General features: G+C 39.7%; 1 protein-coding gene and 1 long non-coding RNA gene across 14 annotated transcripts in view; one reads left to right on the top strand and one right to left on the bottom strand.

Annotated features, from left to right (window-relative positions):
• The window catches only part of ENPP2 (ectonucleotide pyrophosphatase/phosphodiesterase 2), a 229,524-nt gene that overhangs the window by 95,841 nt on the left and 109,737 nt on the right, over nt 1-23,946 (bottom strand). For all 13 annotated transcript variants that reach the window (XM_073590244.1, XM_073590242.1, XM_073590243.1 and 10 more), the window contains exons 3-12: nt 21,007-21,162; nt 18,415-18,537; nt 17,819-17,879; nt 15,867-15,964; nt 13,306-13,385; nt 9,869-9,988; nt 9,618-9,673; nt 7,031-7,096; nt 4,357-4,429; nt 2,711-2,819 (exon numbers count right to left, since the gene is read on the bottom strand). In XM_073590244.1, coding sequence (XP_073446345.1) covers nt 2,711-2,819; nt 4,357-4,429; nt 7,031-7,096; nt 9,618-9,673; nt 9,869-9,988; nt 13,306-13,385; nt 15,867-15,964; nt 17,819-17,879; nt 18,415-18,537; nt 21,007-21,162 — 942 coding nt within the window. The remainder of the gene's footprint in view (nt 1-2,710; nt 2,820-4,356; nt 4,430-7,030; nt 7,097-9,617; nt 9,674-9,868; nt 9,989-13,305; nt 13,386-15,866; nt 15,965-17,818; nt 17,880-18,414; nt 18,538-21,006; nt 21,163-23,946) is intronic.
• On the top strand, nt 2,815-5,532 carry LOC141101267 (uncharacterized). The gene is made up of 2 exons (XR_012234924.1): nt 2,815-5,010; nt 5,381-5,532. It is a non-coding gene; the product is annotated as an uncharacterized lncRNA (long non-coding RNA).

Raw genomic sequence — 23,946 nt, 5'->3', positions numbered from 1 at the left:
CAGACAGCACACTTTGTTCTAGTTTACGATGACCTAAAAGAAAAAAAATTATTGACTTTCAGCCGCCGGTTTCGTAGTTGAATACGCTTTCTGAATTATTACAAAGCTAAAAGTCTTTTTAATTAAAACATCAAAATGTACTTTGAGTTGAGCCATGATGGACGTGGAATTTCTGAGCTTTTTATCGCCACGGCTGGAGCAATCGAGACACTGCTGGATGCCAGAGATCTTTACCCCAAGAAAGTAGGTCTTGTGCGTTATCATCACCCAAGCCAAGAAACTTTGACATTATCAAGCCTGAGATTATCTAAACACATGTGCACATGTGTAAGGAGGTGACAGAGGCTGTCATGTGCCTCCCCCTCTTTGAACATTGTTCACATTAAATACTGTATGTGTGGTTCCATAGAGTTTATGACTTAATGTATTCATTTACTATTGTAATGTGTATGTACTTGACATGTATTGTGTAAAGGATTAGGGCTAGAATAGAAGGTAGCAGTAGCATATATTAGTGGGGCACCATAGAGATAGGGAATAAGAATGGTAGGATAAGCATAGTTAGCATAAGGTGTTTTCCAGGCTGGGAAGAGTTACAGATGAGTGTAGTACAGAGCAGTGGGATAGTGATGAGACTTCATGGTTAGTGGGTAGTAGAGATGCACCAGTGAAAGAAGGCAGTCAGATAGCCATGGGGGTGCAGCTGCTGAGGCAAGAAGGGACCCCAGGCTGAGTAGCGTGCAAGTGGTCACCATTTTAAAATGGTAACCATTCCAAGGAGGATCCAGGGCTTACGGACGGAATTAAGAAGAGCTGAGCATGCCATTTATTCTTTTCCTACTGAAACCAGACATGGCGAGTGGGAGGAAGTTGGTGGACCTAAAGGCACGGACGTCGCAGAAGAGAAAGAGGTATCTGCGGGGCAGAGATTGTCAGGAGGGGCAGAGTTTGTCAGGAGGGGCAAAGATTGTCGGAAGCGACGGAGGTATAAGTTTATTCAGGAAGGAAGTTGACAGAGAAGACAGGGAAAGCTCCAGGAAGGCCATTGTGTGTGAATTGTGCTACAATTGTAATAAGTACCTATTGTCAAGTAAAGTCGAACTGTAAAGTATGGACATGGAGTCTGGAGTTATTTGTGAGAACTGTGGATCTGGAGCCGAGAAGACAGAAGCAGAAGGAACCCTGGAATCTATAGCGAGTGTTCTACTTGATGTCTGTCGCATGCAGCAGACAGGACTTTATGTATCCTTTGTGGGGTGCCAGGGTGTGGCGATGCAGCAGCTTCTGGCCAGGACTACCACCCTAGCCTCCTCACACATGACATGGTGACAATCCATGCCTCCGCCTAATCCACCCTGTCTCCCAAAGTAGACCATATTGCCACAAGAAACAAAGCAAGTGCAAAGTCGATCTACTCAGAAAACTAAAACAAGAGCAATTACAACATGCTAAAGAAAAAATAATAATAATAATAGTCAAGCCCCCAAGAATGCAGCCAACTTAATTTTTTGTCATTTTCATTTCTTCTTCCCCTTCTTCCAGGGGACATTAGTTTTTTATTAATGGATATAAATCTGCTATAGTTACTTAGGGGGAGTTTGTTTTTACATCATTCATTGTGCAGCAAAAATGATCTGGCATCATAACTCTTCAGGTAAGCACAATTACGGAAATAACAAACCTCTAAGGCTGTTTGTTTTATAATGTTAGCGGCTTATAATAAAATTCGGAGCATAAAAAAAAAAAAAGTGTTTGTTTCGGGTCACCATTTTCCCTAGAACTAAAACTTTATTTTTCCATTAATATGAACTTTTTTTTTTTTTTTGCGTGCTAAGCTGTTTAATTGGTACAATATAAAAATATTTTGATCACCTTTTATTGCGTCTTATTCAGTGAGCTACTAAAACAACAAGCAAAAAAATGGCAATTCTGACCTTTCAATATTTTTTCTCTTTAAGGGGATTTATCTTACAAGTTAAAAAATTTTAATCGATTGGACTGTTACGGATGCAGCAATACCAAATATCTGTAGGGGGAGGTGATTTGAATTTTTTTTTTTTTTTTTTTTTTTTTTTTTTTATAAATATAGAGTTTTACGGTAACTTTTCATGGGGGCAAGGAGGGGGGTAGGAGTCTGAAATCTGCAAATCACTTACACTATGCATTGAATTTTTTTTTTTTAAATATTGGACTATTGCAATCTTTACTACATACTGCAGTCTGTGGCTGAGCTTCACCGGAGCCTCAAGATGGTAGTGAAGGGGACCTTCAACAGGCCCTTGGCTAGCATGGCAGTCCATTGGCACCCTGTGATTAAGTTGTGGAGAGATGGGGACAATTGGAGCCTCAACGGACGCCCCAGCTGAATATCTAGGCATTTAAGTAGTTAAACAGGAGCAATCTATGGTCACTCTTTTGTTAGAGGCAGCTGCTGGATGTATAACACAGCCAGCACCAGCTCTGCGTGATGTGAGCTCAGCTCCCCAGCCCAATTTATGATAGAGATGTATAGATATAGATATGTCATTTTTACAGCACCAGATTGTAAAAAAAGAAGTCTTTGTTTGGAAACATTCAAACAATAGCGCCACCTACAGTAACAGCAACTACCAAGCTTGAGTCCTACATAAGATATGTAACTATAAAGCTCAATTTCAGAATGTGTGCCCTGTCCACATGGCAAAGAGAAAGCCAAAAGAAGTAAACTTACCATGATCTCCTACAAAGATAATGTTGACGCACCTATGCAGCTTCATTTGTTTCAAGCCGTCCATTAACATGCCGACTACTCCATCAATTTCCTTCAATTGGTTTGTCAGCTACAGGGAAAATAAAAAACATGGTCAACAATCAAACACATGAGCCACAGATGTTGATTTTAATATTCCAACATTTAGGTTTCCTATAGTGGATTACTCCCTAAGGTAAAGTCATGTTTACACTAGCCGATCGGTTCATGAAAAGTGAACGTGCAATGAACCTCAAAGATGAGAAACATCCTTGCGCCGAGTGGTCTCGCCGACTTGTCGCCCTGCTGGTCGACTCCACTAGGAGATAGACTTGCTGCACGCCTTTTTGCGTGTCGGTAGTTTGTGTGTGATGCTTGCATTTCACTCCTGCCTAATTTATTCCTCATTTGTTAATGTACGGATACAGTTTAGTGGAGCGTGTTGTCATTGTGAAAACTTATTGGAATATGGAGTCCTTAAAGAGGTGCCAAAGTGAGTTTCTAAAGAAGTTTGGAGGTTGAAATCCGCCATCCAAACCATGTATTCGGTCATTAGTGAATAAGCTGGAATGTACAGGAACGGCATGATGGAAGACACCTGAAAACATTTGAAGAAGCAATTCAAGATATGAAACAGCAACTTTTGGCATCTCCCCGTCAATCGTTGCACAGGCTTTCCCAGCAGACAGGCATGTCATATTCCACATGTCAACGAGCGGCCAAGATAAGATCGCGTTTGCCCATACAGAGTCACTTTTATTCAGGAATTAGTTATTGCAGGATTTTTTCCCTTTGGGGCCATTTGAAAGGTCTGGTGTACAGTAACAAGCAATGAAAATTATAGGCACTCTAAGAGAACATGTAGCGAGAAATTCAGGCTATGACCCCAGACTTCCTGTGGAATACATTCAACATTATGGAACGACACGTGCAGGCGTACTTGAATGCAAACGGTGGACATTTTCAACACTTGCTTTAAAACATCAGTTTCTCATGAACCATGTCCAAATTTCAGTATGATATATAGTCTCTTTTAGGACGAACAACAGCAATTTTTACGGGTAAAGTAGCGAGTGAATCACTTTATACTTTTCACTTGCACCGAGCACTTGAGGGAAAACATATGACCACCCTCAATTTTCTGTATCCAGCTCCACAGTTACGAATATATTTTACTTATAAGTTTTGCACTTGGCCCCCCATTTACTAAATCCCATTTCCATGTGTATAGAGTACAGTTGAAAGTGATAACATATTGACATCACGGAAAGATAAGGTCATTAGATCAAAAAATAATCTTGTTCAAACCTACGGCAATGCATTTGATCAGTTGCTAATTGACCATATGCAGTGATGTCCATCAGTCCGAAATCTTTTTGCCATAGGAAGGCTGCCAATTAATGCAAAAAGTGACATGCGGACAATCCACAACAACGCTGCAATTAAAACAATTTTTCGCTGCAGAAATTTTATGACCCATACGACCTTTGAGAACATACACATTTAGGGTATGTAACGTGGACCTGAGGAGGGTTGTGCGTGTGGTCCAATGATGGGTAATGTCAATTACTAAGGGAATATTGTATAACTAATGGCCATTTGCAACCAGTTTTAGTAAAATGTAATACCTCAGTGCTGAACGGTCCATATCGGTGTCCTGCTTGATCGGGTTGCTCCAAATATATTGCATACACATACGGTCTAAAAAGAAACAGAAAGGTTATGAATCAACGCATTTGCATTGCAACAGTCAGTATAACCATATATTCTCTGCCATGACTTATCCTGACACATTACCGCTGAAGCCTGTGATTGGCTGCAGTAGTCACTTGTTTGGAGGGCTTCAATAAACCAGGACCAGTTGGTGAACCATGGAGTATAATAAAACAAGACCAAAGGGGATGGGAGACAGCAGAAGCCTCACTATGGGATGTCATCAGGCTTGGACTGGCCCACAAGAACAGGAAAATCCTCTGGTGGGCCCCTGTGCAAGAATGGGCCACCACCCTCTTATATGAGCTGTCCTTGTCACTATACATGTTCTGCCCATTCTGTGCAGCAAGATATTTTAAGTGCTCTTCCAGCTACGGCCATTAGGTGTCATAGTTGCCTCTTTCTTATTCATGTGTTTGGAATCTTCTGTTCCCCCAAATGGTTAACTGTTCAGAACCACCACTTCTTCCTCCCAGGTTTGCAGCATGTAACCATTCCTGCAGAACTCCTGAGTAGCCCACATGTGCTCAGCTCCATGCAAAACCACTGCTTATAAAAAGTGGATTCCGGTAAGTTTTAATGCATTTATGTAAACTATGCCATGCATCTGTGTTAGCGGGTCATAATGCATGCCTCATGATGTTTGCAATGCATGTTCAGCTCCTGAAATGCTAGTACACTGCATGATAGTTATATGCATCCTCTAGCCATTGAATGCATAGCTAGCAGCCATGAGTTGTGTTAGATACATGTTTCTCCTTTGCTGCTGTGTATGTTGTATTACTCAGCTTCTATATAATGCATGCTACCGATATAACAGCATCCTCTATCATTGCTACTGTTGTGATAGTACCTTGTACTGCTGTGATTACCTGCCAGTATTTGTGTATTGTATATTATCTACCAGTACTGACATGCTGCATTATCTGTTTCTTATAGTTTTTACCTGAATCATCAACAATCTCTTATATCATATACAACTTTGTACAACAACCCCTGATCTCATCTTCTACTGTGTTCTACTATACCATCTGTTATCATCTCCTATTGTTGTCCATATCATCCAATAAATATAGACTTAAGCACACATACAGCCTTGTTTCTGGGAGTGGATGAAAGGTTAAGCCGTATGCTGGAATCCACACAGCGTTATACGTGGAAGAAGGCAGAACAATACACTTGAACCACCATGTACAGATGAAAGCAGCATCTAATTCATTTAACAATCTATCCAGTTCATGGTTATGTAAATTTGTGACAGGATAATGCATTTGCACATAGCTGAAAAGTGGGGCCCTAGAGTTGGATACTGGTGGGCCCTTGGCACCACAGTCAGAAAATGGGTGTCATAAAACCAAGCTGGTAGACCACGGAAACTTCACCACGTTGTTTCATAAACTACACCAGCTTGGGGACAGAGGAAGCTTTGCCATTGGAGGTATCAAAAACCAGCTGGGGTACCCTAGAAGATTTTTCATGGGAAAAAAATAACCCAGAAGGTGAGTAAACAGCTTTTTACACAAAAGCTAAATTTTACACTTTTCCATATTTTGCTACAGAAATGCAGGGAATCAGAGCTCAGAAGAAAAAATATATGCGTAAATAAACAGACTGTCTAAGGCTGTGTGCACACGCTGCGGATTCCGCTGCGTTTCCGCAGCGGTTTTGGCCGCTGCGGACACGCAGCAGTTTTAGCTGCGGTGTACAGTACCATTCATTTGAATGGGAAAAAAAAAACGCTGTGCCGACGCTGCGGAAAAAAACGCGCGGATTTGCTGCGGTTTTGAATCCGCAGAAAGAATTGCATGTCAATTCTTTCTGCGGAAACCGCTGCGGGTTCCTATCTCCACCATTGTGGAGATAGTGAATCCACAGGACCAAACCGCAGGCAAAACCGCAGATAATCCGCAGGTCTTTGGACCTGCGGATTATCTGCGGTTTTTGCAAAATCCGTGCGGATTAATCCGCAGCGGATTCCGCAGCGTGTGCACGTACCCTAAAAATTCCTAATAAATACACAACTCCCTGATGAAGCAACATAGCGAAACTGAGTTATGAAGTGTTTATGAGGAGCAGCAGGTCACACCATGCAATCTGGTTAGCATAGACTCTCCTCCCTGGACGTGCATGTATTCATCTACTTCATACTGCATTATGTCACCCTGTTAGCTACAGTTATAGTGGAGTTCATGGTGACATAGTACGATATGAAGTGCATGAATACATGCACATCCAGTGAGGATGGTATATGACAACCAGGTTGCATGGTATGATATGGCCTGCTGCCCCTCAGACACTTCAAGGCGCAGTTTCGCTATGTTGCTTCATCAGGGAGTTATGTATTCATTAGGAATTTTTAAACAGTCTAAACCCCTGTGTGGGTGTATAATATTGTCCTTTTGTTTTTATGTCTTTTTTTATATTGTGCAGCTGCATTGTGAATAAAGGCTCTTGCTTTGCCATATTATTGCACCTCTTTCTTGAGGGTAGGTGTGGGCTACTTTGACAGGTTTATACATGAATACAAATCTCGTGTGTTAAAGACTATGTTCCCTTTAAAAAAAAAAGAACAGCTATGCCAGGACATACCTTTCAGTTTCAGGTAGATGCAACCACTGTAGAACAGTCATTACTCTACGTTGTTGGGTGATCGCTCTAGAAAAGAATGAAACGAGATTGCTCACTGGTAAAAGAAACAAGTATGATAGAATGGGTACAGATTTATCAAAATAAGTGCAAAAATAAAACAGTGGAATAGTGCCCTTAGTAGCCCACTGAATCACTTGTATCACTTTTACGTAGGGGTCCTTGATAAATAAAAGCAATAATCTGGATTGTTTTGTAGAAGTAGCTGGACCATTTTTCTCTAGTTAAAGGGAACTTGTCAAGTCACGAAATTCTATTACCTGAAGATATGAGGAGAGTCTGCAGGTTAATTGCGTTCCTAAGCTGTGCGGCCGCCGTACTGGGAGCCTAACTGCCAGGAGAAAATTAACTTTTTTCCTCCTGGGAGCCACCGGCTTTCAGTCATTGAAGCTGTAACCACGCACCAGATCTGATGGACATCCGACTCAGCAGTGCATCAGTACAGAGCTGGCTGTCAGTCATTGCCAGGGTGTGGTTACAGCCATGGTGAAGCCATGACTAAAGCCGCACCTCTGTGACTGAAAGCCAGAGGCTGCCTGCAGGTATAAAGTAATCTTCTCCCAGCAGGCGGGCTTTCAGTGCAGCGGCCACATTGCTTTAGAATGCTATTCACCGCAAGATGAACCCAATATCTATAGATTACTAGTGTTCTTTGACACAACCGGTTCCCTTTAAGGCTGGTTTCACATATCCAACATTCCCAGTCCGAGTATGGACCATGATGTCCGGTATGGATGCAGATATCCTGATCCAAGTTCAACAGACTTATATACATTATACCTATTAAGACTATAGCATTCGGGTCAGGAGACCCAAAGCTGGGCCAGATATTATGGTCCGTATGCTGACTGATAACGTCAGTCATATGAAACTTGGCGTAATGCCCATTTCAGATGACCGTAATATGGTCTAGTTTTAGAATCAATATTGTTAAGGTTAACAGCACTCAGATATTTACTTTACAACGGTCACATGAGCTTATAGGAACCTGGAATCTGGAGAAGACTGATTTCTATGGGAGAGTTTTGTAGGCATGCTCTGTGAACTGCGCTAAGGTCACTGCACGGAGAGGGAGATGTGACATCACCTATTGTAAATGTAGGTATATACAGGAATGGATCATCAGGACCTGCAGCTCTGTTCTCTATGAGAGCCCTGTGCTAGACTCTATCTCCCAGAAAACAAAGGGATCAGACATTGTAAATCCAACATGCTGGATTCTTCCCTCCCATGATGGGAGGCACCATGCACATTACACTTGGATGGCACCTTTGGAATGAAAATTCCATCATTTCAGGAATTTTTTTTTTAGCATAGACAATCACGTGGAAAATAAAACGAAACGCTGTCCTGGGCCCTGTACTGCTCAACATCTTTATCAATGATTTAGATGAAGGAATTGAGGGTAATCTGATTAAATTTGCTGATGACACAAAGCTAGGAGGGATAGCTAATACTAGAGAAGAGAGAGAGAGAGGATTCAAAAAGATATAAATAAACTGGAGCAGTGGGCAGCAACTAACAGAATGGTTTTTAACAGGGAAAAATGCAAAGTACTACATCTGGGCAATAAAAATGAAAAAAGCATATACAGAATGGGAGGAATAGGGCTAAGCAACAGCACATGTGAAAAAGACTTGGGTATACTAATAGATCACAAACTGAACATGAGTCAACAGTGTGATGCAGCAGCAAAAAAAGGCAAATGCAATTCTAGGATGTATTAACAGAAGCATACAGTCTAGATCACATGAAGTAATTCTTGCCCTCTACTCCTCTTTGGTCAGACCTCATCTGGAATACTGTGTCCAGTTTGGGGCACCACATTTTAAAAAAAACACATCAACAAACTAGAGCACGTTCAGAAAAGAGCGACCAGAATGGTGACCGGTCTGCAAACCATGTCCTATGAGGAACGGTTGCAGAATTTGGGAATGTTTAGCTTGCAAAAGAGAAGACAGAGGAGACTTAATAGCTGTCTACAAATTATCTCAAGGGCTGTCACATTGTAGAAGAATCATCTTTATTCTCATTTGCACAAGGAATGACTAGAAGCAATGGGATGAAACTGAATGGGAGGAGACAGATTAGATATTAGAAAAAACTTTTTGACAGGGTGATCAATGAGTGGAACAGGCGGCCACGAGAAGTGGTGAGTTCTCTTTCACTGGAAGTCTTCAAAACAGAGGCTGGACAGACATCTGTCTGGGATGATTTAGTGAATCCTGCTTTGAGCAGGGGGTTGGACCAGATGACCCTGGAGGTTCCTTCTGACTACCATTCTATTTAAAAAAATTTAATAAAAAAAAAAAATAAAAATATTGGAGAGTGCGTGGCTGCTGAGGGAGTTAAGTTATATTATATAGGTTGACTACAATATAAAATTATATTATACAATTATATACTATATAAAATAATTAAACTTCATTACAACAATAGATACAAAAGTGTTTCCAGACGCATTCCCCTTAAAAAAAAAAAAAAAAAAGGAAAAGGCTCACTAATTATCAACTATGCAAAAAGGACTTACACAGGCCAGAAGAACGTGGCTGCCTTAACCCCTTGTTTATCAGCCGTAATCCAAATCTGGGGGGAGAGAAAAAAAAAAAATTAAACATGCAACGGCCTTCTGTGTAGACTTCGTATAACACATCTGGATAGTCCCGATATCCAGGTCCACATCTAGGAATAGCCACATAATTAAGGAAAATTTGTATATAATTTTTTTTTTTTTTTTCTAAGAATTGTCATCGTCAAGACTGAAAGTTGTTTATTACTTACTGGTTGCCCTCCCCACCATCTGTGATTGAATTTCTCCCGTGAACGAAGGCTGAAGTTGGCATCAAACACTGGATCATACATAGAATTACCAACAATCCCATGAGATTCAGGATAGAGACCCTAAATAACAAAAGTAATACAGTTTTACAATATGGAACAATCTAAAAAAAATGTTTTAAAAGTTACATGCAGGAGTTTTGCTTATTTATTTTTTACCACAACTAGTACAGGGATGAAATATCTCAGACTATTGGATAAAATTAATTGGCAATTACAATTTGAAAACATAAAAAATAAAAAAGGAGCCAAATAAAAATTTTTGACTGATTATTTTTACTTTTCTTGAGTCAGAGTAGTAAACTAATCAACCTTCTCACACTTAGCAAAATAAGCCCAGTTCAGAATAATCTATTTATATACAGTGGGGAAAAAAGTGTTTAGTCAGCCACCAATTGTGCAAGTTCTCCCACTTAAAAAGATGAGGCATGTAACTGACATCATAGGTAGACCACAACTATGAGAGTCAAAATGAGAAAACAAATCCAGAAAATCACCTTGTCTGATTTGGTAAGATTTATTTTGCAAATTATGGTGGAAAATAAGTATTTGGTCATTAACAAAAGTTCATCTCAATATTTTGTTATATATCCTTTGTTGGCAATGACAGAGGTCAAACGTTTTCTGTAAGTCTTCACAAGGTTGGCACACACTGTTGGTGGCATGTTGGCCCATTCCTCCATGCAGATTTCCTCTAAAGCAGTGATGTTTGGGGCCTGTCACTGGGCAACATGGATTTTCAAATCCCTCCAAAGGTTTTCTATGGGGATGAGATCTGGAGACTGGCTAGGCCACTCCAGGGCCTTTATATGCTTCGTACCAAGCCACTCCTTCGTTGCCCTGGCGGTGTGCTTGGGATCATTATCATGCTGAAAGATCCATCCACATTTCATCTTCAGTGCCCTTGCTAATGGAAGGAGGTTTGCACTCAAAATCTCACGCTACATGGCCCCATTCGTTCTGTCATGTACACGGATGAGACGTCCTAGTGCCTGTACAGAGAAACAGCCCCAAAGCATGATGTTGCCACCCCCATGCTTTACAGCAGGTATGGTGTTCTTTGGATGCAACTCAGCATTCTGTCTCCTCCAAACACGATTAGTTTTGTTTCTACCAAACAGTTCTACTTTGGTTTCATCAGACCATATGACATTCTCCCAATACTCTTCTGGATAATCCAAATGCTGTCTAGCAAACTTCAGACGGGCCTGGACATGTACTGGCTTAAGCAGGGGGACATGTCTGACACTGCAGGATCTGAGTCCCTGGCAGTGTAGTGTGTTACTGATGGTAGCCTTTGTTACAGTGGTCCCAGCTCTATGCAGGTCATTCACTAGGTCCTCCCATGTGGTTCTGGTATTTTTGCGCTCCGTTCTTGTGATCATTTTGACCCCACAGGGTGAGATCTTGCATGGAGCCCCAGATCGAGGGAGATTATCAGTGGTCTTGTATGTCTTCCATTTTCTTATTATTGCTCCCACAGTTGATTTCATCACACCAAGCTGCTTGCCTATTGCAGATTCAGTCTTCCCAGCCAGCTACAATTTTGTTTCTGGGGTCCTTCGACAGCTCTTTGGTCTTCACGTTAGTGGAGTTTGGAGTGTGACTGTTTGAACTTGTAATCAGTATAAAAGACACCTGTCCACAACCTCAAACAGGCGCCATTACTACAGGTAATGAGTGGAGGACAGAGGAGCCTCTTAAAGAAGAAGTTACAGGTCTGTGAGAGCCAGAAATCTTGCATGTTTCTAGGGGACCAAATACTTATTTTCCACCATAATTTGAAAAATAAATCTTGCCAAATCAGACAAGGTGATTTTCTGGATTTGTTTTCTCATTTTGACTCTCATAGTTGTGGTCTACGTCAATTGCAGGCCTCTCTCATCTTTTTAAGTGGGAGAACTTGCACAATTGGTGGCTGACTAAATACTTTTTTCCCCACTGTATATTATTCTAAAGAAAGAGAAATTTTAGAATAAGGATTTTACCATTTATTTATAAATCTATGTTCTATAATCTATTAATTCTCCACCACTTTACAGACATCCTCAGGGGCGTAATGATCGCAGTCGCACCCTCCCATGCCTATTTCAGCTCGATGTGCATCCTTAGACGAACATTCTGCTGAAACGTATTGCAGCCCAGAGACCTCTGGAGCCTCCATGCACTACAATACAATCCGCCCGACAATCAGACACCTGTGTGCCCGGGCAGTGAATGCCAGTGATGTCATACAACACCAGTGGCAGGCATGCTGGAGTTAGCTGAAAGCTCCTGAACCGGTTATGGAAGAGGACACTGCACGTCATGAGGGAAGGACAAAAGGTGAGAAGAATTCTTTATTTTTATTTTTCAATGTGTTGGACAACAGCGGAGGACATAACCACTGGAAGGGGCCCAGGATGGGAGAATTTAAACCAGAAACGCACACAGAATGGAGGACATTGTTCTATGACGGGACCCAGGATGGGGGACATTATTACAGGAAGGGGTCCAGTATGGGGACATTATTTCAGGACAGGGACAAGGATGGGGGACTTTATTACTGTAAAGGGCCAGGATGAGTGACGTTATTTCATGGTGGGCAAACGCATCAGTCTTTATAGAATCTAGAACACAACAAGGGCCCATTATGTCTTTGGGGCCCCGGGGAAAAATTTTGCATTGAGGCCCATCAGACTCTAGTTCTGGACATGATCATCACTGTCTCCAATGGGGCTCAGAAGCCAAATTCCTTATCAATATGTCTTTAGATAGTGGGAAGAAAACGGATTACCATGCAAACACAGAGAAAACAAAAACTCCTTGCAGAATTTGTCCTTGGTGGGATTTGAACCATGGACCCCGGTATTGCTAACCACCATGCTGCTGCTCCATTTTTACCCATATAAATCCCAAATACAATAAAATTATAATGACAGCTGGAGCACCCAGTTACAGATTTAACACTGGATCTAGGAAACTTGTAATTTATGCCTTTCATCTTTTATTTTGAGGTCATTCGTGATGAGCGAATGTGCTCCGGTAACGTGTTATCTGGCATGCTCGGTTGCTAACCGAGTGACTTTGGCATGCTCGAAAAATATGTTAGAGTCCCCACGGCTGAACGTCTCATAGCTGTTTGACAGCTGCAACACATTCCTGTTTTTTAGGCAATCCCTGCATGTCTTGCGGTTGTCGAGCAGCCGCGAGACATGCAGCTGCGTGAATTCTAACATATTATTCGAGCACTCCAGAGACACTCGGTTAGCACCCGTGCATGCTCAGATAATACCTTATTCCAGCGCGTTCGCTCATACTAGTGGTTATCAATAGGTGTAATCCTTTATTTTTTAAAAATAGGAGTGGGAAAAATAAAGGTAGTAATAGTCAACATTTACCGTTGCCAGTGTATATAAGTTTGGGAAAGTTTTTGTGGGGTACACAGGTCTCATGTAAGGTGAATGTGTTCCACACGTTCCTAAAAAAAATTAAAAACAGACCAAATAATTTCTAAATGCATTTATTGTTTTTACACTGCACAATACATTCTTTATTCACATTATGCATGCAAAAAAATTCTAGAAAATTCAAGAAACTTGAGCAAAATGGGACTTACAGAAGCAGATTTGTCATAAAAATAAAGAACATTTTATGGGGCTCAAATACACTTCAGAAAAAAAATAGGTATTAACACAAATGTGTCCAAGTATATTACAGGTGTTCTCCATGAATATAAACGCACACAAATAGAGTATTTAGTCAGTCAGCAATAGTGCAAGTTCCACCACTTAAAAAGATGAGAGGCGTCTGTAATTTACATCATAGGTAGACCTCAACTATGGTAGACAAACTGAGAAAAAAAAATCCAGAAAAATCACATTGTCTGTTTTTTTTTCATTTTATTTGCATATTATGGTGGAAAATAAGTATTTGGTCAGAAACAAGCAATCAAGATTTCTGGCTCTCACAGACCTGTAACTTCTTCTTTAAGAGTCTCCTCTTTCCTCCACTCATTACCTGTCGTAATGGCACCTGTTTAAACTTGTTATCAGTATAAAAAGACACCTGTGCACACCCTCAAACAGTCTGACTCCAAACTCCACTATGGTGAAGACCAAAGAGCTGTCAAAGGACACCAGAAACAAAATTGTAGCCCTGCACCAGGCTGGGAAGACTGAATCTGCAATAGCCAACCAGCTTGGAGTGAAGAAATCAACTGTGGGAGCAATAATTAGAAAATGGAAGACATACAAGACCACTGATAATCTCCCTCGATCTGGTGCTCCACGCAAAATCCCACCCCGTGGGGTCAGAATGATCACAAGAACGGTGAGCAAAAATCCCAGAACCACACGGGGGGACTTAGTGAATGAACTGCAGAGAGCTGGGACCAATGTAACAAGGCCTACCATAAGTAACACACTACGCCACCATGGACTCAGATCCTGCAGTGCCAGACGTGTCCCACTGCTTAAGCCTGTACATGTCCGGGCCCGTCTGAAGTTTGCTAGAGAGCATTTGGATGATCCAGAGGAGTTTTGGGAGAATGTCCTATGGTCTGATGAAACCAAACTGGAACTGTTTGGTAGAAACACAACTTGTCGTGTTTGGAGGAAAAAGAATACTGAGTTGCATCCATCAAACACCATACCTACTGTAAAGCATGGTGGTGGAAACATCATGCTTTGGGGCTGTTTCTCTGCAAAGGGGCCAGGACGACTGATCCGGGTACATGAAAGAATGAATGGGGCCCATGTATCGTGAGATTTTGAGTGCAAACCTCCTTCCATCAGCAAGGGCATTGAAGATGAAACGTGGCTGGGTCTTTCAACATGACAATGATCCAAAGCACACCGCCAGGGCAACGAAGGAGTGGCTTCGTAAGAAGCATTTCAAGGTCCTGGAGTGGCCTAGCCAGTCTCCAGATCTCAACCCTATAGAAAACCTTTGGAGGGAGTTGAAAGTCCGTGTTGCCAAGCGAAAAGCCAAAAACATCACTGCTCTAGAGGAGATCTGCATGGAGGAATGGGCCAACATACCAACAACAGTGTGTGGCAACCTTGTGAAGACTTACAGAAAACGTTTGACCTCTGTCATTGCCAACAAAGGATATATCACAAAGTATTGAGATGAAATTTTGTTTCTGACCAAATACTTATTTTCCACCATAATATGCAAATAAAATGAAAAAAAACAGACAATGTGATTTTCTGGATTTTTTTTTCTCAGTTTGTCTCCCATAGTTGAGGTCTACCTATGATGTAAATTACAGACGCCTCTCATCTTTTTAAGTGGTGGAACTTGCACTATTGCTGACTGACTAAATACTTTTTTTCCCCACTGTGTGTATATATATATATATATATATATATATATATATATATATATATATATATATATATATATATATATATATATATATATATATATTACACTGACCGAAAATGGTCCTGAAAGGTTAACAAGACAGAAGCATGTCCAGTAGGAGAAGCTCTGCTGCTGTGAGCATGTCCAGTAGGAGAAGCTCTGCTGCTGTGAGCATGTCCAGTAGGAGAAGCTCTGCTGCTGTGAGCATGTCCAGTAGGAGAAGCTCTGCTGCTGTGAGCATGTCCAGTAGGAGAAGCTCTGCTGCTGTGAGCATGTCCAGTAGGAGAAGCTCTGCTGCTGTGAGCATGTCCAGTAGGAGAAGCTCTACTGCTGTGACCTGAAGGTGACAGTATGTGGTATAGGTTATATTCAAGTCAAAGCAGCAGAGCTTCTTATTGCACATGCTCACAGGAGGCTCCTGTCATGTTAACATTTTAGGAGAGGTTACAATTAGTGTAACATCACCGTGCCTATATTAATGTATCACAATGGTATGCTAGTTAAAGCGATTTTATGTTTTTTTTGTTTATTTTTAGAATCCCAGAGACAGTCTCCCTTAGATGTATCAACATATTACAAATATTGCTCTTACTTAGCTTGTACATATTGGGCAGAACTTTGACTCCTTCCTTCATATATGAAGCACGAAATCCATCGACTGAGAAGATGATCAAAGGAGGGCGGACAAACCTAAGATGTTTGAAAGGACGATACGAAATTAGAACATCATGGCTGCTCAGTGTCGGTCGTCAGATATTTTAAGGCGTTCTCCTAAACTAAAACAAAACAATGGAAGTGTCCCTTTTCTGTTCCCTTTAAAAAAATACTGATAATCTCTTGAATTAATGTTCCCTATGAGTGTAAAACATGGGAGCGATTGAATGATAACAGGCAAATCATCAAAACTATTCATTTGCTACGAACCTATCTGCTCGGGTGAAAAGGAGATGTGTTGCCGACAAAACGGTATAAGAGGACAAAAGGGAAGTGATCGATCACTATGATTGCAACCTGTAGAGGTTAGTAAATGAGCAATGATGGATTTGCTATAGCGTCTCACCTGCGCTCGATGCAAGCAATTTATATGACTTGTCAAATAATCCATAGAAATTGTATTTAAAGTGAGGGCTGGGTTAAAAGTCACTGTTTGCGGTTTTCATTGCCTTTTTTGCTATAAATTCTTCAAAATCGTGAACTCGTTTTATGTATTTTGCGCTCCGTCAAAAATGGCCTTCATTTTTAAAGTTTAATACTTTTTAGGTTAAAAAAAGTTGCATTATCTGCAAAAGTGTTGCAAACCTTGTACAAAAATTTCTGTAAGTACCAAGAATAAAAAGATACATAAAAAAACAGTTCGAGTGGGATAAAAAAAAAAATTTAATCACCTTTGATGAACTGGTCTCAAACATTTGGAAAAGCCGCATGGATGTAAAGAAAAAAAAAAAAAAAAACTGTAAATTAATTTACAAAAGAAAAATGTTTAACCCCTTTCTGACTTATGACATTTTACTAATGAATGTATGAAGCCGGCAAGATCTCAAGAAACTGATGGCCCCTGTAACTGCCATCTGAGTATTCCTTTGAAGCTCAACTGTAGGCTGAACTCAATAGAAGAACCGCGATTTCCCCATGTGCTGTATTCTAGTTTTGCAGTACAACGGGCCCCCCATATATATAAGAAAACTAAATGATCATAATTGTTATCATCACGTCCCAAAAGCTCCAGTTTAGTAAAATTTTGAATTATGTAAATCATAAGTTATTGGTTGAAAATAAAATCTAAACTCCATAACTAAGGTTTTTTGTCTGGAACGCTGCTAAAACAAAAAGGTCAAAAAAAAAAAAATAACCACATTGTGTGTACCATAACATGGTAAAAATAACTTCACATAGTTCCATAGATTTAAAAAAAAAAAAAAAAAAAAAAAAAGGGGCATGGTTTTCAGAAAGTGCTAAACTTTTTTTTCATTATTTAATTTTTTTTCTTTTCACAAATTTCTGACTTTTTTAAACCATTAAAATATCACAAAAAAATGGACAAATTTGCTAGTGCTGTAATTGTACCGACTCAAAGGATCATTTTAAAAACAGCTTAAGAACACAGCCAGGGAAAAGAAAAAATCATTTCATTTACAGAGTTTTCCAGTGCATTACATGGTGTCATTCAATACTACAGATCATCCTACAAAAAGGAGAAAAAAAAAAACCCAAACATTACGTAATGGAAAAGGAAAACAAAAAAACAGAAGGGCAAAAATGTAACATTTCTGGGTAATCAAAGGGTTAAAAAATGCATGAATCCTTTTCTCGATTGGTGAGAAATTTGACAGTCACAAACAGAGTTATTCACACATAAAAAATTTTTTTAAAAAAAAGACAAAAATGCAATGATGAATCAGGCCTCCGTGTGTTGAGAGGAGATGATAAAGCATTTTCTACGTAAAATCCACAGGACTAAATAAAATGAAAATAAACATTGAAAGGTTGTGTAAATGATAAAAATACATTAATAAAACAAATGAAATAAAATATAATACTCTTTACCCTGCAGGACACTCTGGATGTTTAATTTCTTCACAATCATCATCTACCCAACGAGTTCCACCTAAAAGAAAATAAATATCTGTCAAAAAGAGTGAATCTAAGAGCAGCATGATGTAGAGGCAGCATCTATGGACTTTTTTTTTATTATATTTTTTTTTTTAAGTGTTCCATTTTTTTCTTCTGTTTTTGTAACAATTCTTGGTGCACACAGGGGATCAGCACTTTTGCATACATTCAAAGATGCCTTATTTGTTGTTTATTTTTGCGCCTTTTGCACAATACTTTAATTTTCAAACTTACATCTTCAATTGTGCAAAAAGAAAATTAGACAGATTTAGTGCCAGTAATACTATGGAGTACAACTGTGCAGAAAATTTGCCATTTTGAGAAATTATAAATTAAGATAAAATGTCTGTATTAAGGAAAACCAAATGCACACTCTTAAGCAGAAAAAAAAATACACAAAATGGTCTAAAAAAAAAAAAAAAAAGTGTAGATAAAGAGTCACTATTAAAACTATTTTTATTCCAGAATACAAAGGTAAAGTCAATGATGAATTGACGCCAAAGTGTCTAGAAATAAGAAGAAGTCCTCACCTTTACACATTATCTGATAGTCAGTACAACAGTCACCTTTGGCCAGGCAATCATCAGAGCAATAACAAGCGCTATCGTCATTTCGGGCCTCACCACATCTATCCTTACAACTCCAGCCACGTCCTGAGATAAAGAAAAGAAAAACTGAATGAACTGTTCTTAGAATGTTGTGGTACAGACCCATCACATAAAATTATAAAGAGAATCTGTCAGCAGGATTTCACCCCCCCCCCCAAATGATTTATGTCTGCAAGTAGCTTTTTCAAAAACAAGTCCAGCAATACCTATATCTAGACAGTCTATGCCTCTGTTACTGAGAAATCCTATGTACAAGACTATAACTACTATAATACTGCCCCTATGTACAAGAATATAACTACTATAATACTGCCCCCTATGTACAAGAATATAACTACTATAATACTGCCCCTATGTACAAGAATATAACTACTATAATACTGCCCCCTATGTACAAGAATATAACTACTATAATACTGCCCCTATGTACAAGAATATAATTACTATAATACTGCTCCTATGTACAAGAATATAATTACTATAATACTGCTCCTATGTACAAGAATATAACTACTATAATACTGCCCCCTATGTACAAGAATATAACTACTATAAAACTGCCCCTATGTACAAGACTATAACTACTATAATACTGCCCCTATGTACAAGAATATAACTACTATAATACTGCCCCTATGTACAAGAATATAACTACTATAATACTGCCCCCTATGTACAAGAATATAACTACTATAATACTGCCCCCTATGTACAAGAATATAACTACTATAATACTGCTCCTATATACAAGAATATAACTACTATAATACTGCCCCTATGTACAAGAATATAACTACTATAATACTGCCCCCTATGTACAAGAATATAACTACTATAATACTGCTCCTATATACAAGAATATAACTACTATAATACTGCCCCTATGTACAAGAATATAAGTACTATAATACTGCCCCCTATGTGCAAGAATATAACTATTATAATACTGCCCCTATATACAAGAATATAAGTACTGTAATATTGCCCCCTATGTACAAGAATGCAACTACTATAATGCCATTTATCCAGCAGCCAAGTGTTCTATACACACTTTCAGCTATGGCTAAAACACAAACTACATCAATTTGTCTCCAAACTATAGTAGAGCGCATGCACTGGACTCTGGGAAGCAGCGGGGTATCAATACAGGATTGTGCTGCCCCTAGGCATGACTAACAGTAAGCATAAGTGGCTAATCCCCCAGTAAGTTTAGCACGGTCTATCCCAACAGATCTCCTTATGTCCTATTAGCCCTTTACACATGCTCATACAAAATGAATACTGTTTGATTTAGGAACATGTTAGCACCGTGCCCTGTCTCCCTGTTAAAACGTCATAAAAAGTGACATTCATTGAGACTAACGTGTATTTATTAAGTGGTTTCTTTAATTAGAGAGAGTGGTCAACCAGACCAGATTAAATACAACCACCTCCCACATTCAGAATCTCAAAACCACACTTATGCTTTTCTTACTTTAACCTCTTCTGCCCTGCAAATCTTTCCATGAGGTTATTCTGAGCAAAATAAAAAAAAAAAAAATGTAATTAAGGATTGTATGCTGAAGAGGTAAGGTCTCATGAGAACATCCAAAGTCTAATTCATATCCACCACATCTCCCCAGTTTTCAAAAGTCCTTCTATTCCACAGCCTCAACTTTGCTGTCGAAGCTGGTGGCACAACAATTGCCACTAGTGGTCAACGGAGACATATGTACCATAAAAGAGTGCCATTCTTCTACCAACTTCAGTGGGTGAAATCAGTGGCATAGCTTGGGTTGCCAGCGATTGAGGCATGGAAACCAATAGCCCCCCTATTCCAGTAAGTTTCCACCTTTTAAAAAAGTCAATGCCCAACTAATGACAGCATTGAGCCAACAGGAATGTTCACATCTTGTTGTCCTATGGGCTATAGTAAAGTGCAGCCTAAAGTATGGACACAGGTGGGGCCGCCAATGGCTTCCTTCTGTTCCGCATGATCTAGCTGTTACGGCGCCATAGTGCTGCCAATACAGTCAATAGTGGAGATCCAGGGTAACTCCCCAGAAATATAGGGCATGAGAATTGACTTGGATCCACCAATTTCTTAGAGTAACCTGTCAGAATTTTGTTCAAGCAACCGCTTCTGTTCCTCTATCCCCAAGATAGGCCACGGTAAGCCATTAAGCTTTGGGCCACCATCAGCTGTTATGGTAACAGTGACAGCCATGGACATAATTAACATTCATGAATCTGACCAATATAAATGGTCATGGAGCTAATGGCAGATGAGGTTGAATAAGCTCGAGTTTTAGACTACAAATTTGGAGCCCCCATTGAAATTATTTTACTTTTGGGGGGAAATAGGTTGTTTTGTTAGGATAACTTCACCTTACGTAGTAGGTTTTTTCTTCAGTCCGGAAGAAACAAAGACTGCACCCATAATAAACCTGTACGACCCTCACAACTTCATCGAGACAAAAAAATAGAAACAAGGAGCCCAGTTAATTTTCATGATTGTGATCTCGAACACTGTACCCGTCTTCAGGCAGAGCTGGTCAAAGTCCTGGCAGCAACTGTTGTAACTCTTACAGAGGTTGTCGCAACGGCAGGCGGGAGGATCGGCCTCTTGAAGCTCGAAACATCGGTCCTTACAGGAACCAGAAGTGCTGTCCCAAGGGGGGTCATTGAGAACTGTAAGAAAAAGGAAATAAGCAAAAGAAAAAATTTAAATTCTTTATAACGTACACAAGAATTAGTATCCACCACACCCCACACAAACATTTACAAGATTTGAAGAAGAAACTCAAGACAATAAGGGAATCACAATGGGACCACTGTGGAATGACTGTGACCATCACCTATCAGGTGTGATTTGCAACAAAATCCGGTTGCAAGTGTTGAATTTCCTTGCAGCGCGATCACAGGGGAAGTAAGGTATTACAGAGTGCTCATTTAACTTTAAAAGTTTTGTCCATAATGCAGGACAAGACAGGTCCTCCAGAGTAACAACTTATTGTAAATGTAATTGATGCTTAGTCCTGCACATCAGTTTGGATTAATTTAATCCCATTCCTCCTCTCTGAAAAGCAGCTTCAACATTGCTGGCGGGGGGTATTCTACCATGAACTGCTCACAGATAAAAGTTATGACGGACTTTTACATGGTCATCCCAAAGCTTTAACAAATCTTTTTGACAACGAATTGTCAGATTTGAGTCTTTGTTTTGCTGCAAAAAGACACACGATTCATCTCATAGTCAGATGTCCTGACATTTTGCTTTAGAATTTGCTGGTATTATTTAGAATTAAGTTGTACCCTCAATGATGGAAGCTATCCTGGCCCAGATTCAAAGTAATCTCATATAAAATGTTGTGGATGGACGTGAAGCGAGTAGTTCATGGGAGAAAAACCCACCAACATAACAGAGTTGAAGCCATTTTGTAGGGAATAATGGGCTAAAATTCCTCCAAGCTGACAAGTAATCAACAATTTCCAGAAACAATCAGATGCAGTTTTACGCTTTTCCCGAGAAACGTCAAGTAGGATCATTTTCCTCCATAATAAAATGACAAATTCAAATATTTTGACTTTTATTTGATTTAATTCTACTTTTGTGAGAAAAAAGGATGTAGTTTTAGGTCAAGTTTAGACTGAACTATGGAAAATTCTGAAGGGTTCACAATATTTCAAGCACCACTGTACATTAGTAATCCTGAATAGTGGAGCGCAAATGTTGTACAAGTTGAACAATATACAGAAGCACAGTATATATATATTGTTTTTCCTTTTTTTTTTTTTGCTTTTGATGCCTTTACTTGCTTACCTTTGAGGTATGTCCACAAAGTTTGTTTTTATTTTATCTTGGTTTTTCTGGTTCAGAAATCCACATCTAAAAACTCAATCTAAAAAAAAAGGTGGTTTTGGCATCATTTTGAAAGAACATGTTGTTCTTAATTATAATATGGGCTGATGCAATATGGTGTGTTTTTTGCCTCCCTCTTATTGCCAAAATCTAACAAAAACGCAAGGCAAAAAATACATGTCTTGTCGTAATTTATATTGCGGGGAAAAGTTACCAATAATTTTACATGATACAGAAAGAAAACGAGAAGTATGTAATTGCAGGCACAGTACTGCTTAGGGAATGTACCTTTGACTGTGGAGCACCATGGACAAAGCTAATAAAATATGGACAGTGCCCAATTCACCCCCTCACACCACTCCCCCCGGTGATGTACTAATTGGGATGCCCTGCTGTCCAATGGTCCTTAAAGGGGAAGGTATCTATGGCCACACCTACAGGGGGTTAAAGCCAGGTGCCGAGGTCAGAACTTTCTTTTCCCTACAGAGGTCACTCACTTGGAAGCTTTTGTCACAGCGGAAGAAGTAGAGCAGGGCAAAGGTTCGTGACCGCTCGTTGGCTAAATCGCCTGTCGATCGCAGACAGGATCTCAGCCACGAGCCTCCCGTTACGAAATGTAATTGCCCTTCTCTGCTTAGGTAATTAATAAACTGTGGCCGACCTGTTCAACCCATCTAGGCCTGAATGTGTTTTCTTTGCGGGATTGGTGGGAAGGGGGGGGGGGGGGGGTGAAGGCACCGCTTACGACACACAGGTCTCCACAGGCTAGCTGAATATTCCCATTCAAATAAAAAGGGAATCTACGGCAAAAAAAGGGGTGTCTAGAATCTGTGCCAAAAAACAAACATATCCTAAGGGTTTTCACACAAGTCCTAAAATTAGATAAGCAGAATCTAATACAAAAAAGAAAGTCTAAATATTTGTATTTGTCATTTAATTATTGAGCAAAATGATCCAATATGATGTCTCTCTGGAAAAACGTATAACTGCATCTAATCGTCACACAAACAAATCCACAGCAAAATCCACATGGATTCTATAAAAGTGCAGATTAGCGACTTGAAAAATTGTTATCCTATATCTGCAGGACTTCTGCCCAGTGTGAACATACTCTCAAGCTTCTGAAAGAATTTGTTCACTCCCAAAGAAACCGAGGCCACATTAGAGAGAACATCCTCAGCCAACTGAAGGAAAACTGGATGTGGATTTAGCAGGAAGTTTGAGACACTTGAAGTGGGATTATTTTGGTAGCCAGGTATCTAAATTGATCAGTATGCTTCCAATTAGTAATAGGAAGACAAGCTAATTATAATTACTGCATGCAATGAACTCTCTTGTAGATCAAAAAAGCAAATATTTTTAGGTTACTAAAAAAACATAAGAAAAACATAAATCATTTTTTTTTTTTTTACCATACCAAATGTTTAAGTTTAAAATAAAAGCACCAAGTAGTAGATACGTTCAGGGGCATACATGGCAAAGAAGGGTTCATAAAAATTGGTGTTGGATATTGGAAATGGATGCCACAACACTGAATCCTCCTCAAATCTGCTTTCACAGTAGCTTCGGGAGAATTCCGGGCTCCAGGATGATTTAAATCCGGGAAGGTCCCT

Source organism: Dendrobates tinctorius, unplaced genomic scaffold, assembly GCF_039654945.1.
Source record: "Dendrobates tinctorius isolate UK_male_01 unplaced genomic scaffold, ASM3965494v1 ptg000116l, whole genome shotgun sequence".
NCBI classification, from domain to species: Eukaryota; Metazoa; Chordata; class Amphibia; order Anura; family Dendrobatidae; genus Dendrobates; species Dendrobates tinctorius.
The sequence above is the reverse complement of the archived record's forward strand: the minus strand, read 5'-3'. Positions and strand labels throughout refer to the sequence as shown.